General features: G+C 45.2%; 1 protein-coding gene across 6 annotated transcripts in view; it reads left to right on the forward strand.

The window, feature by feature from the left end:
• LOC311028456 (RNA-binding motif, single-stranded-interacting protein 3) overlaps positions 1-15,931 on the forward strand; it is a gene marked incomplete at its 3' end in the record, with an annotated part of 237,550 nt that overhangs the window by 205,081 nt on the left and 16,538 nt on the right. For all 6 annotated transcript variants that reach the window (XM_084033034.1, XM_084033035.1, XM_084033039.1 and 3 more), the window contains 2 exons: positions 1,872-1,968; positions 5,337-5,387. In XM_084033034.1, coding sequence (XP_083889160.1) covers positions 1,872-1,968; positions 5,337-5,387 — 148 coding nt within the window. The remainder of the gene's footprint in view (positions 1-1,871; positions 1,969-5,336; positions 5,388-15,931) is intronic.

Here is a 15,931-nt window from a genome sequence, read left to right on the forward strand (position 1 = left end):
CCTTGGCACCATCTAACACACTCACCCCCCCCCCCAGTCAATACCGCCGCCATACATAAAGATTAATGTAGTGGCTGCACTTTGTTACTGTGTGATCAGGAGGATCTATGTGGACTTCACATATCAGGTTTCATTGGATCGGCTGAGAAATGGTAAAAGCTTACGTGTGTTTGGGTTTTTAATGTCCACGTGTGTTCCTGTGTCTTTATGTGATGACTCAACGGTGCCGTGGAAATAAATGACCCGGCAACATGTGTTATTTTCCCCCACAGTACCGAGACAGGAAGGAGAGTGTTGAGGATCCCCTTCTGTCTCCCTCTGGCCTCAGTCATTCACAGGAAGCTCCTCATTCCCTGCTTCCTAAACCACTTATCCCCCAGTGATTCAGAGTCTATCTCCGCCCCCCCCCCCCCCCCCCCCAAAAAAGGAAACTGGATGAATAGCATCAGTCATTTCACACAGCCTCCTTTTACCGCAAATCTGCCAAAAAATGATAATCCTGCAGATATTTGTGTCGAGCATCAGACCTGCTGGGAAAAGAGTTTTGACTTACTTTAATAGGAGGGGAGACGAAATCCAAGCTAAAAACCTGCATCTCATTAATCCTGCTTGAACGGTGATTCAGGGTTTTCATCATGTGGTTCATTTCCTTTGGTTTTATTTCCTCATTGTTTTGGTAAAAATGTGTAAAAAAAAAGATATTCATAACTGCAAAATCACAGCTTTATTTTCTTGTGGCTGAATGAAAACCTGTAGAAAACATGTAGGAAATGTTTGCTTCCCTTTGCAACAAACTGAGCTTGCACATTTCATGACGGCGACAAAATATGCATATGTATTTGTCAGGAAATATCTTTTATCAATGACTGGGCCATGCATTCTCTTTTTTTTTGACAAAGAGAAAGAAATCTAAAATATGTTTTCTGACATAGAGATGATTCTCACATATGGAGTCAGATAAACCCCAGAGAGGTTTCACTTAACTGCTGAACAAACTATTGTAAAGCTCCAAGACAAGAAATTGAAATACATTTGTACCATGTAAAGTATGTGTTTGAGCTGTTGAAGTGATCCTCGGCTCTCCGGGACTCCAAACTGACCATTTGGGTTCAAATATAACGTAATATGTAAAAAAAGAGGAGCTGCCGCTGTAGCTTGAAATTAAATGTGGGTGTCATCAACTGGTCTAATGTCCTCCAGTAAAACGGTCTTCAGCTCGGGTGACAGAGACCGTCGGGCGTTCCATTAGCCTCCCCGGGCATCACGCAGTCGTCCTGTTGCTTTAAACCTAGATAAAGCAGCAAAGCTGACCACTTCGCTTCTCTGCAGCTCACGCCGTTGAATTGCAATGAGTTTTCCCCCCGAAGCTCGGGCTGCAAGCGTGCTGCTTAAAGCCAGACAGGCAGCGGGCTGCGGCGTCGCCGAGAATCCACATTGGAATAAAAAAAAAGTGCTCGTACTTTATATGATGACAAAGCTCAATTTGATGTGATAAAACCAGACTTTTCAATCGAGAACGCTGTGAGACACTTCATAGAACTTTTATGTGGCGTTCGAAATACAATATATATAATATAAGTGTTTGCTCTGAACAAGCTGCAGGATAAATTGACACAGTGTGTGTGTGTGTGTGTGTGTGTGTGTGTGTGTGTGTGTGTGTGTGTGTGTGTGTGTGTGTGTGTGTGTGTTCTCTTTCTTATATAGACATAAAAACCTTAGTACAGACAAAGATCCGTCGGTTAATACACCAATTTTGTTTTATGGTAATAGAACTTCATGCATATATTATGTTCTATAAACCTATTATGGATTTGACAAACTAATTCTGCCGTGTCCTCCCTCCCCCTCCCTCCCCCTCTGTCCCTCCTCAGGTTCTACTCCTCGCCTTACAGCATCGCCACCAACCGCATGATTGCACAGACCTCCATCACGCCCTTCATCGCTGCTTCCCCCGTTTCCACATATCAGGTGGGCCATGATGTGCTGCATTATGGGTAGATTGCCGTCTTTGTGTGCGTAATGTGAGGGGTTTGCTTTGTGGAAGGGGCTGGAAGAGAGAGGAGGGGGGTGGGGGGGTTCTTTCTCTTCTCCTCTCATCGTTTCTCCGCCGCTCCAGCTGTGCTCGATGACATCTGTTTCGTAGGCGGCGAACACAACAGGCATCAGAAAACAAGCAACAACAAAAAAGAAATGGGATTAAAAAAAAAAACGGCTGACAGGGTAGAAAAAAAATAAAATCACCCATCACCAATGAAAGTGTCTCGTAAAAAAAAACAAGCACTTTCTTTCCTCCAAGCTTCCTGACCTCTTTTGTGCTCTCTCGGCTGCTAACGTGATGAAGGCGGTGTGTTGTTTTTCTTGTTGTTGTTGTTGTTTTATTTTCACTAACTTGGATACAATCGCTTCCTCTTCCAAAAGTGAATTTTCCTACATTCCTCACGGCTATGATCTGTGGAGTAATGAAAGGGAACGGAGCGGGGGAACGTGGAGAGCGTTGACCGTTTTTCTGCACATTTCACGCGGCGACCTTTGCCGGATCTGAACATCGGGGGTTCTCTATCGCTGAACCCCGGCTCTGTTCGGTATGCAGAGACATACGGGCGAGGAGAGAGGAGATGAAGGATAGACGGGGGAACTAGAAGGGACAGATGGAGGGAGAGGAGGACCGGTGGTGGTAATGGTGGCGATGGCTCCGGGTGGTGGAGGGGTTTAGAGGGGGGGAGGGGTGCTGCTGAAGGTTGCTGTGCCCGTCTTTGAGGCACGCTTGATTAAAACTCTGGTCCAGTACCTGCGGTGGAGGGGTAGGGGAGCGGGGAAGGGAGGGGGAGAGGACCAGGGCGCGTCTCTAATCCGCTCTCGGAAGGCTTCCCAAATTGATTTATCAAAAACAATGGCCAGGCTTTTGAGGAATATTAATCCTCACAGTTCCAATATCGGGCAGCTCTGCCACCGCTTCCTGTAATATTGCCCTTCAGCCAGTCACGGCAGGAAGGTGAGTCCTTCATCTTGTGTGCAAGTACAAAGAGACAGTGGGAAAAGAAAAGAGAGGACGAGCCTTTAAGACGGAAACTATTGCCTTTGTAATTAAAATCTCAAGGTGCATCGACACCGCTGTAAATGTCATTCCTGGAGCAACTGTTTTGTTTTTGGCGGCATTGATTTATCAAATCTGCAAATGACCCTTTCAAGTCTCCAGTGAGCTTGAACGATGATTGGCTTTGTTTCCTGGAAAAACAGCTTTGATGATCCACATGACAGGAGCCAGCCGAGGCCAGATCTCTACCAAGATCTAGTGCCGCCAGCAAGCCATGGCCTGGTTTACATCACTGGCTCCGCAGACTGGCTGACTAAATATGTGGCTGGCTGGCTTGCTAACTGGCTAACTGGCCGGGTGGGTCGATGGCCAACTGGCAACCGATTGATCATTTGTTTTTGCCTTTTGGCTGCGAGGCTGTTTTCAATGGTAACACAAGCTGTGAAGTTCAGCCAGAGGTAGGGAGCCTCTTAGGTCATGAACGTTATACCTTTCAACTCTATTAGAGACGCTTCAGGTCCGAAAAATCCAAGTTTCATCTCAACATAAGAAGCAAACCCTCATGTGTCTCTGAAGGCCATTTTACATTCAAACCTCTGTTTTCTTCCTGTTCCTGTCTGGTTAATTATCTATAATTTTACCATCATTTTCACCAGATAAATGAGCCGTAGTGGCAAAATATAATATCAAATTGTCCGGCAACAGTCAAACAACTTTAAACCTATATATGCTGACCTACAACAATCCAATCAGATGCTGGCGTTGTGAGGAAGCAGGTCTGAATATTTTACAGTCCAGAAGATAATGGAAAATTACATTTGGAAGCCAGTTTGTGCTGCCCTCAGTCTGCCTTCTGCCCGTGCAAATGATTTATTTAAGGTGAACCTGCAGACAGTTTGAAAGATTGGTCTAATCTCTGTCAGTTATGAGAGACATGGTGCGACGGTAAATCGTTAACCTGACCCGCCAAGTCGTTGGAGGAAGAATGAAAACGTCTTTTCCATCAAAAAAAAAATCTTCCGTGCCGTTCTTTGCTCTTTTGTCAACAACTGATTCATCTACTCTTACCGCTTTGGGAGCCGCCATTGTTGTTTAGATGGAGCAGTCACCTCTCTGTCGCCTTGCCAACACTTAAGCCACGCCCAGTAGCTCCTCCCAGGATGCTGACTGGATTTTTTAAATAAACCGGATCACTACAATGGAGACAAAAACATGAAATACACGTTTAGCATTATATACCATCTCCCGTGTATTCATTTATGTCGTATTCTTGCAGGATTTTGTTCCTAAATTTTCCCACACCGCCAGATAATCATCCGAAACCACCGTGTTTTTGAACATTAAGGGCCCTCGAGTCCGACCTCAGTCTATCAAATACATCACACGACGGTCATGTCGTATCTCGCATGAATACGAGTGATTAAAGATAAGCCGTCTCTGTGTATGTCTGCTGTCCCGTTCAGCTGGGGAGAACAAACACCGCCGCGTATAAACAAACACACTTGGCATCGCGGCGTGGAATAGCCGGGGCTTGTTTAGGTGCCGATCCAAATCACGCGTTTGGGCTGGCACGGCGGATTGATTGCTCTTATAGCAGATTATTCCGTGTTTGTCTTTGTTTAATCTAATCATTTTACCGGGATCAGTGGCCAGCCTGTGTGTTTGTCTGCTACAAGCTGTCTGATTCCTCCTCTCTCCAGCACATCTAAAGCCCCCCCCACAAGTCTCTTGATCATTGTCGCTGTCATTGTTTCACCTTCTCTGTAACTTTCCCACCTACATATGTGAATATGCATATCTGTATGTATTCCCCCTCTGGTAATAGCTTGGCATTCCTCTGAAACAAAGAAGAAAAACGCATTAATTTTACTTTTTTTTTACTTAAATAAGTCGACTGGCTGCCTGTCTGAATTTTCACTCTGTTTCACCCTCTTGCAACAGCACTGGGTACGCCATTAACCATATTATTATAATAGAGAAGGAAGCTAATTTATGGTCTCCGTGCACAAGTCACACTGTTGGCAATAATGAGAAGGCAGGAGGGAGATTTGCTGCCTCCAGACTTTCAAATTTTTATTCTTTGGCACAAATGAATCTGTGTAAAGTTCAGCCGTTTTGGTGCATTGAAACCAAGGCAATCACTTTAAAAAAAACCTCCAGACTCGAGAGCGTTTGAACATATTGTGAATATTTGAACGGCGTTTATTGCTGGATGGGGGATTACTGCTTGGATCTGACTTGAGATTGTGGAAAAATTGTCAACATGGTTTCACATTTGATGTGTTTTTTTCTTTCTCCTCAGGTCCAGAGTACGTCATGGATGCCTCATCAACAATATGTTATGCAACCTACAGTAAGTACTCTACCGTTCACCTGCAGCAGCTGCCTTTGGCTTCCTGTCGGGGGCCCGAACTTAGCCTTCAGTTCTTCTCCTGTCTGCAGCGTTTCGCTTTCCCTTAAGGTTTTAAGGAGGAACTCGTTAAAAGTTTCACGTGCATGCTGAAAATAGTTCACAGCGTTGAGGCTTCTATTATATTTAGAGCAATACGAATCAGAAAAATAGGTCTAATGTTGGACCTACTAAATTGCATACATGCACATACCGTTGCAGCACCACATGAAAACGTCTTCTAGCCCAACGATTACACCACTTCCTGTCCTGCAACTACGATACACAGCTCTATAAAGGCATCCCATTCTGATAACCACCATGTTTCCATCCTTCTTAAGTATCCAAACACAGGAGTTTATAGGTGTTGGATGTGCCAGGAAGCGATTCAGCATCATTTGCACAATACAGACAGGCTTGCAGACTGTTGCTCTGGGTTACCAGTCCAGACAGCAGACACGGGGGAAAATTAATATTAATTAGTTCAGCGGCAACACAGCCTGCCACAGTAGAGCCGAGGTGGTGCCGTTGTATCCAATGGCATTCAGTCACTAGTTGAGTCCAAGATGTTTGTTTTTATTTCTCAGGTAACCCAGTCCACAAAAAAAATCCATACTTATGAGTTATTTAGTGTTTTAAAATCATCTTTTACTACTTGTCGTGAAATTTGATAGATGTTCCATTTTTTATGTACAGAAGTCTTAATAGCTCAGTGTTTATTTAGATGTTTGGATGTTTTCTGCAGCGTACCAACAGTGTTGTTTGGAATACATCCCAGATTTGTCCCCCTAATGTTGTAGCAACAAAGAGCATTAGCGGTCGAGTAAATTGTTTTACGGCGGAGCTTTAACTGATCCTACCTCCACGAGTGTTCTCGTTTTGTTGCTTGGAGGTTTTTAATCATTCTGCCGGAGGGCTTTAATGTTTGCTCGAGGCTTTTTCTCGTGGCCCCCGAAGCACTGAACCAGACGAGGGCACATGCATTTGATTCTTTACAATCGTCAAACACTCGCACCGTTCCGCAGACACAAATTAGCTAAATAGACTGCTTACTTAAAGTGCGCTACAGAGCGGCGCCCTGCAGTCCAATACCGGATAATGTAATGTTTTAGTAATTCATATTATTACAAAAACGTGTGCGATAGTACTATGAAGTGCGTTATATTTCAGTCCATAGCCAGCATGTAGATATGGTATCATTTTACTGATGCAGGAACTTATTTAACGAGTTATTTTTTTTGCCGATAAATCACACAGTGGCATGATTCAACTCAGTTCATTATTCTGTTGTAATGATTGGATGAATATGCATGCAGGTGAATAGGTAACAACTTACTATTAGGATTAATGACAATATTCGTGAAGTGCAGTGTTAAACACAAACTGTAGTACAAACACTGTATAATTAGTAAATATCAACATGAAAGTCCTGATAAGATAATTGTTATGAACTATTTTTAGTTATTATTCAAGAATAAACAGTCATTCCATCACTATAGTCGTATATTTAAATATGTTTTATGGATTATTATCTCTAATTGTTTCTCACATGAATGAATTGTGTTACCCTTAGTGAGTTGTGTAGTTTCGACAAATAGAACAAACTGTTCCTGTTGATCTTCATTGAAATTGAAATGCTGTTTGCTTCATGGAACAGCGTTGTTAGCGACGATCCAAAAAAACCAACTCCCAGCTCGTCCCTGCGATGGAGCAGATTGGGGGGAACAATGGACTCTGCAGCCGAGCGTCCAGCTCTCCCTCGGTGGAGGAGTGCTCAACCAGCTGTGTGGCTCCCCGCTGTGGCCATTTACCACTCAGTCCTACCCATCTCACTTCCACTCCCGCTGTGGGACAGTGAACATGTAATCCGGTCGCAGCGGGTCACCGGCTCGGCAGACAAACGCACACACATGCACCACGCCCAGCTGCAGCTCCACGCCGCTCAGCCACGCGACCTCCTGCCTGTCCTGCGAGTGTCTTAACTCACCCGGCCTTCCCTTCCCTTCCCTGTCAGCGTCTGCACTTCCCCGCCGATGCTTGTTTCACACGGGATCCGAGTTGCTGCCGCGTGGAGGATTATTACATTTTCAAAGACTTGTGTGCAATTGTGTATCTCTGTATAGACATAAGCACATGAATATACCAGAGTTCGTCAACGTTTTCAGGACGCCCTAAGGCTGATAGTGACATAGTGACCTGGTGGAGGGGCCAATAATAATGTGTAGTGCAGCCTATAGTGCCATTGATAAAAGCTATGTATACAATGCTAATAATAATTAATATATTTATAGAACATATTTTAATTCTAAATTGCAATTTCTGCATCACAATTTATACGGGGCCTCTTGTAACTGCTGTTTGGCCTGATACACATTTGTGTGCTACTTTATGTGCTACGCAGGGTCACATGCATGGTTCCCAGCCAGACCGTACGCCGGCCTGATGGCCCCCCATCTCCCCGCCTTATGTCAGGAGGCCTCTAGGAGCCACTGCCAGCGCCACACTAGCCAGTGGCCGCATTGTACTGTGGCATTCATGTCGTCACGCCTTCATGCCAGAAGTAGCCATGTGGCCCTTATCTGTCCCCGTGGCCCCGTCCCCATTGTGAGCCACGGCGGCTCTTTCCTGTCACCAAACGGCTGCTGGAAGCTGCTGTCACCGCCATGGCTGGATCACAGCTACCGATCTGTCTGCCTTTTATGACCCACGCTCAGACCCAGCTACATAGAGAGTAGACGCCCCTCACACACACACACACACACACACACACACACACACACACACTCAGCCCGCCGCCAGCTCAGTGACTCACATCAAATTGCCCAAGCATGCTAGCTCCGTGAGCTCAGGGGACTAGTCCAAGCATTAAAAACCGATTGATTGTGCTGCAGTTTGGCCGGTCCCACCACGTGTTGCGTGTTAAACCAATGGAGCGTTGGGCGCTACTGGTGTCCAGGCAATATGGAGGCAGCGGAGCGTGGAGGGGACGGGGTCGCAAGCTAGCCAGTCAGATGGACAGAATAGAGCAGACGTGTATGTGTGTGGTCGCTATAAAACACAACAGTAGAAACGGTAAATAATCAGTTATGCAGTTATGATTTTAAATAGGCTGCAACACAGTAGCAATGCAGGGTAAACTGCTACACCAATGTCAATAGAGGATACTGAGAATCCCTAGGAACATATTATCCAAATTAATAAATGTAACTTCATTAAATGTGCAAAACTGATGACATTCTAACATCTGAAGTACGACTTTAAATGACTGAACTGGGAGACATCTGTAAAGTTTATGGGATCATACATTCTCTGTTTGTTAGGATTTGATATTCCAGTAAAAGCTACAGTAGCGTTTTCGTCTTATTTGGTGTTATCGGCCTAAGAAACCACTCTTCCCCCATCAACTCCTGATGATTGCCTGGGTGAGAAACTTCCACCGGGGTGAAGAAGTTGCTTGGAAATAATTTTCTGACCTTAAAAGTAGAGTAGCTCTCAGGAGGGCAAATTTAACAACCTTGTTGATTAGCTGATTAGTTGTGTTCTTTTTTTTCTTCACTACAGCCTCCCCGTTCCTTCATAAACTTAAATAATAAAAAGATAGTGTCAAACTATAAATTGTATGACATAAAAGACAACAACTTGACCCAGAGTTTGCTTTATTGCACACGGAGAACGTTGCTGCCGCCTCGGCAAAGGTGTTTGTTTTTTTGTTTGACAAGTCCATTCATACAGAACTGGACTTCATCCCTGCAGAGCAGCCTAGACTTTGATAACAGGAGGAGAGAGCAGTTTTCAAAATGACTTTATCCCCAATTAATGTGTGTGATGCACTGGGCCGGGACCTTGATAGATAGTGACAGTGTGTTTTTTAAAGTGGACAGCTAAGTGAGGTTGTTTCTCTCCTCTGCGTATCACTTGTCTTCCCTTTCTTTCCTCGTACTGTCTCAGATCTTCTGATGCTCGGCTCTGTTTTGGCACTTTTGTTCGAGCAGCATGACCGCCTGCCTTCTGTGCTCCCGTATTTTGGTCTGCGTTATAAGTCAGCAGACCTCCTAGAAGAGAGAAAAACGCCCTCAAAGATAAATACACACATGCAGTTCACACGCCGATGCACAACCCGCCGAAACACACATATTGTTTGAGTGCAGAAACACGTTCTTAATGGTAAATCTCACTTACGTGGAGATCATTAATCACGCACGCAGGCGCTCCAATTCCCTCCGTACTGCCAAAGAGTGCCGGAGTAGGTGCAGTGCCAGCCAAGCGCAGCATTGCTGTCTTTCCCCATGACTTATCCGCTCTTTTTTTTTTTTTTTTTCCCTCACGATGAACCGTGTGTGCTCCGAGGCTGTATTTTGCCAGAGTGCATTGGCTCTTACATACTGAAGGTGAATTATTGAATTCCTTTCGGTTGCACCCCGGCCAGTTTCTTCCCCGGCTCGGGCTTCGAATAGACGCTCGCTGGGCCTCTTAGAAGTGAACCGTAACTATCTGCCCTCATCAGATGGGGGGGGGTGCACTGTGTGATACCCATCTCCCCCTCTTGACACGTTAAACGCTCCGCGGATTCAGAAGGGGGAACATTTTGTTGGTCTCTTGGATTCGACTGGCGAGGCAGAATTTGAGACGGGGCTGCAGTCGTCCTTGAGTCTCCCCTCTTTATCTTTTCATCCATCGCTCCCTCTCTCCTTCTTTCTATACATCCCCCCTTTTGTCTCTCCCCCCTTTTTATCTCCCCCCCTCATGCCCTTTCAGACTACAACTGCAGCTACTGTGCCGCTGCCAGCGAAAAATGGTCTGTCCGGGGTTAAAGTTGCATTCATATAAGAGAGATATTGTTGCGGTGCCACGGGGTGACGGATGGAGAGAGATTGAGCCGCTGCATTTTTCACTATAAGCCTTTTTAGATATTACCTGGGGCAAAAAAAAAAAGTTGCGATAGCAGAAAAAACATTTTGAGACAAAAGCTTGATTTGCTTTGGTGGACAGGCTTTATGAGCTCGCTGTGTGTCGTTTTAATTGGATTTCTAATCTTTTTTCTTTCTTTTTTTTGGGGCTTTTGTAAATAGGCTAAATATTCTGGAGAGATCCTTGAGTGTGAAATGATCCGTTTGTCTCCAAAAGGCAGTCAGAGGATGGTTGATCGGAGCGTGGAGAGGAATGGACCTCCCATGAAGACATGACAAATACTGTTACATGCTTCATCTAGCATCGTTATCCTCGCTCATACGCCCAGATATACACACACACACACAGAATAAATCCAGATATCTTGTCCTCCCTAAAGTTAGTGGTTTTATTTTGATAATATCCTCATTACTGTGTGTATTTTTTATTAATAATTTCTTCATAATAGTGATTGATTTCATATGTGCACAACAAAACAACAGCATTCTCAACCGTGGCCAATTATTCAAATATGTTTTTGACCTGTAATTGTAGCCTTCACCACCTTTCACACCATTTTGTGTGATTTTGGCAAATGACTGATGATTTCAGCGGTAAAACGTTTTTATTTTAATCCGAATGTGCATCCTCTGAGACACCGCCCATGATCGACGGACAAAATGAATCAATGAGCGTCCGGAGACCGATCCATCATCCGCCTTGTTGTCATTTCATTGTGGAGGACAAATAGTAACGCGGGAGACAAACAGATTTGCGTTTGAGTTGAGAAATCCTTCATCGGCATCCGGTGCCACATGCTAATCTGTTAGCATACATCATTGTTGGCCCCTCAGCTGCTCCATTTTTCCCTTTTCCCTGTAGGTTCATGTCAGGTTGGCAATTAAGCTTTTCAAAACCATAAATATATACATATGATGTGGAAGGCCGAGATAAGCAGCTATCTGAATCAATGTCAACGTGTGAGGCTTCACTCATTGCTATTCATCAGTGTGCTACTTCACTCGGGTTAAAATGAGCTGTTCACCTTCCCGGCTTAGTGTGTGGCACGTTGCGTCTTGTAGGCAGGCTGTGGTGGTAATACCAGGGCAGCGAGACTAGTCTGTTAGCCCCAAGGAGGGATTCATGCTGCGGATTAGAGCCAAAGATCCAGGATGCTGGCTCCCTTTTTTGGGCTTACCCGAATAGAAGGGTGCCTGAGGGCTTCGGAAATCTGTGGTCACAGTCGAGGTAGGTGAAACAAAAGTCACGGGTGGCTATTGTTAGCCTTAATAAAGCACACATACAGAACCAGACGAGACAAGTGCACTCAGTGGAGTGCAGTTCTCTGCCAGGTGTGTCTGCAACGACCACTGCTGTAATGTTTGAGTAATGAATATAAACCACAACTGGCGAACATCTATAGATTTTTTCTACAAGCAGAGTCCTCCCTCTGGATCAAATCATGCAGATCTGGACTGGCGTCAGCAGTCAATGTTTTTCAATAAGAGCATACCGTCATAAAGGAGCACAAAAAATATTAGTCCGATGGGTCCAGCAGTATGCAGTATTGGCCGTGGACAGACATACAGGTGCACACATGCACGTCCAAGCACATAATCTCCTCCCAGACTTATGCCTGGTGGTGTAAATACATAATAGCATGAACACACGCATTCAGATCAGGCAGGAATATAGAAATATGCATGAAAGAATTCTATCCAGTAAGTGTGGTTCATACCTACGGTATGCACCCTTCAGGTGGGCGAGCCTGGAGTGTTCGGCTTCCCTGGCATCCTGCTCTGTATATAGTTACCAGTCAATCATCAGCAGATGTTCTGTAACGCCGGGCTTTTCCAGACCAATAACGGCCGAGTGAACAAGCTCAGTCTGTGTCTGCGTTTCCACCGGAGATGGAGAAACGTCTCGGCGGTATGAAAGCTTGAAAGCAGAATTACTCGGAACTCCTGTGGCGTGGAGCCGCAGCACCTCTGCGAGTATCCTGCAGCGTTGCGTGTCACATTTACCTCCACACACACACACACACACACACACCGGCATCGGTATCCAAAACCGCCGAAACCTCACGTGGAGAAATCAACCGTCAAATACAGCGAGGAATGTGTCGAGTCAAGCGCGGGTCCTCTTTCGTGCGGACAACACGCGATGCTTTGTTGGAGTGGAACGTGGCCTCGCTTGTTGTTTGGCATTCTTGAGGCTTTTAAAGTGCCTCCCTTGTCTTTGGGGGGTTTTTTTCCGGCAACGTTCACATTCACAGCGATTGTAAATATTTTTTAAAAGTGCTGTAATCTCCTTTTCTCGCCGCAGCAATATCTTAAATATCTTGGGTGGCCGTCTGCGTGCTCAAGGACCTCGCGGTTCACGTTGACTCACTTTCTCGAAACAACTTTTATTACCTCCTTTATACAGCCATCGACTCCCTGTGGACTCCTCACTCGCTACTCTTAAAACTCCTCGGCTGGTTGGCGCGCAGACAGCACTTTTATTGTGTTTTGGTGTGTTTTGGCTAACTGCTAACCGCTAACGGAGCTCCCAGTCCACTCACCATTGCTTCTTGCCGCCGCTCAGGCAGACAGCCTGTGGGTTCCACTCTGTTATTGGTGAGTTGTGTTGTTGCAGACACCTGGCGGAGATCTAGAAAGGTGTGCTCTAACCTAATTGTTATTATGATCATTATTAATATTATAAGGTGTGAGCTTTTCTTTGTGGCCTGAGGCTGTTCTCCCTAAGAGCCGGGCGTTTCCACCGTCTGAAGGAAGTGATTTATCAGCATCAGATTGAAGCAACAGTCTAGTTAGGCAATAATGTTGTATATTAAAAATATATTTTTTTAAAGTATTAAAACGTTTCAGAATACAATTCTGATACGGATCATTACAGGATCTTATGATAAGCTTCCATTACTTCCTTTCATTCATGTAGATTATAGTCTATTTCCTTTGAGCAGAGCATCATGACATGCCATCGCCCTGTTACGCCATCCAATGGGCTCTTTTTTTCCTCATATCAGCATCCTTCACTGTCTTCTTGACAGAGCAGATTGTTAAAATGACAAAAGCACCATTTAACATCACTTTCAGTCACATAGCCGTGAACATAAAGACCATATCTCATATCAGCGTTCACAAAACTGGATGCAAAAAAACAATACAAACACTCCTTAAGCTCGATACTAGACATGCTGCCTTTAGCTGACTGCTACGCAGGTCTAGACGTTGGGTAGAGATCCTTTAACCGTTATGGATCAGGTGGTAAAAATGATTTGTGTGGCATTTATTTATGCAGCTTAGAAAATACTATTTCTGATCAGCAACAGTAAAGAATTTCAGCTGCTTTTACCTTGAAATGAATTGTCATTAAAAAACATGCTGGTGTTTTTCCTATTGACTGTACGTTTGTCTCCGGTCGCTGAATGTACATCACCGCATTCAACAACCAGGCGGCTGATATGATCCGTCTCCTGTCTAGAGCAGGATCAATACCGTCTTTAGCAAGATGGGTTTTTCACAGACACACACACACACACACACACACGTGCATGCATCAAGGAGATCTGTAAACATTATGTCATACATTTAAAATACATCCATTTTTTTGCTGATTCTCTCCCACATAGAGGACAAATCACAAACATATATTGTCTATTTGTGTCAGATTCCTCATTTTATTTCCTCTCGAGTGTGTCTCTGGACACACACACACACGCTAAAACCTTCCTCTCTCACAGACACTCAGTCTCACAAACACAGAAAATCGAAATCACAAATCGGCTTAACTCTCCCTGACACGTCTGTGAATTAAGCCCTTCCGTTGCTCTCCCTTTCCCATTATAAAGGCATTGTCAGAGGCTGAATCAGTAACAGGTAGCCCACAGCTCCCGCTGCTTCCCTCTCACTCCTCTCTTTCTCTTTCCTTCTCTCCTCCTCCTCCTCCTCTTTCTTTGTCTTCTCACGCTTTCCCCCCTTGCGTGTCCCTCAGCCTTTCTAGCTGATTCTCTCTCCTCCTTCTCCTCTCTCCCCTCTTCCTCGTGACCTCCATCAGCTCTCTCCTTAATCATCCTTCTCCTGTCCTCACACATTTATTCTTTTTTTTCTCTCCTGTCTCCTCGTTGCCCCTCTGCTTTTCTGTTTTGGTCTGTCACAGCCACTGGTGAATAAGGGAACTACTTTTCCACCCAAAACAGATGCTTCAGTAAAGGATCTGCATTGAGTTACTACTACTATTTGTAAAGCCATCACTACGTTTTTTCTCCTATAAGTAATTACTATTTTTTTCAAACTATAAATTTAATCAATCAGGTTGCACCATTAAAAAAGACTTTGGTAATGTGGAAATGGGCTGCTAGACATATTGCAGTGTGCAATAATAATAACAATAATAACAAATCAAACCATTTTTGGGAGCAGGGATATATATTAAAGTTGCTCATCCTTTACTTTGTCTAATTTGTGTAATATGCATGGAGAAATGTGTTTCAGAATTATTTAATTTGTGCAGTTATTAGTCAGTGATTTGAGGTATATTGTGTTAGACCCTCCCAGTTAATTATCATTATTAAACAGCATTTTCAAATATAAAGAAAATGAATGTCCCCATTCATCCACCCTTAAGTTGGTGTCGTGCAACCTCTTTAAATTTAGTGACGTGTAAATGGCCACTTACTCCGTTACGACGAGGCTTCCTTTTAATTGCAAATGCTTCCTCCACCAATGAGCTCAGCCTTCAGCGAATTTCTGTCTCTCCGGGAAACCAGCATCACATGAAGCACGGATATCGGGTGGGAGGAGGGGGAGGAGGGGGAGGATGGAGGAGAGAGAGAGAGTTAGCTGACTGTGTTGTGAATGCGGGGAGTAGACGAGCAGAGTGATTCTGACAGGCGGTGTCTGCACAGTTTGTTCTCCAATCGGCCCACACACAGCCACCAGTGGGGTGCACACACGCACACACACACACACCCTCACGTACACTATCACTAATGCCGTTACACACTGTGTGCTGCAGGCTTACCTACAAACGCGCATAGACACGCTCGCAGTGAATACACACAAAGTGAGACGTGAGCCGAGGCGGAGAGGAGAGAGGGCTTGGCTTTTTTAACGCCTTCCTCCCGAGGCTCCGGTGCCGCGGAAATGGAGCTATCATGACTATTCTGAACAATGACAAGGGATGAAAGAGCAACAATGGTTTCATCACTTTTCCTCATGTTCCACTGCACCGTGAAAAAAGGGAAGCTTCGAGCGCTTTCATCCGCCCGGGAAAACATGAGTCGGGGAGGGAGAGTCGGGGAAGGAGAGTCAAGGAGGAAGAGTCGGGGAGGGAGAGTCATGGAGGGAGAGTCGGGGAGGGAGAGTCGGGGAGGAAGAGTCGGGGAGGTCAGGGAGGAAGAGTCGGGGAGGAAGAGTCGGGGAGGAAGAGTCAGGGAAGGAGAGTCAGGGAAGGAGAGTCAAGGAGGGAGAGTCGGGGAGGGAGAGTCATGGAGGGAGAGTCGGGGAGGGAGAGTCGGGGAGGAAGAGTCGGGGAGGTCAGGGAGGAAGAGTCGGGGAGGGAGAGTCAGGGAAGGAGAGTCAGGGAAGGAGAGTCGGGGAGGAAGAGTCATGGAGGGA

Source organism: Eutrigla gurnardus (assembly GCF_963514095.1).
Source record: "Eutrigla gurnardus genome assembly, chromosome: 17".
Lineage (NCBI taxonomy): Eukaryota > Metazoa > Chordata > Actinopteri > Perciformes > Triglidae > Eutrigla > Eutrigla gurnardus.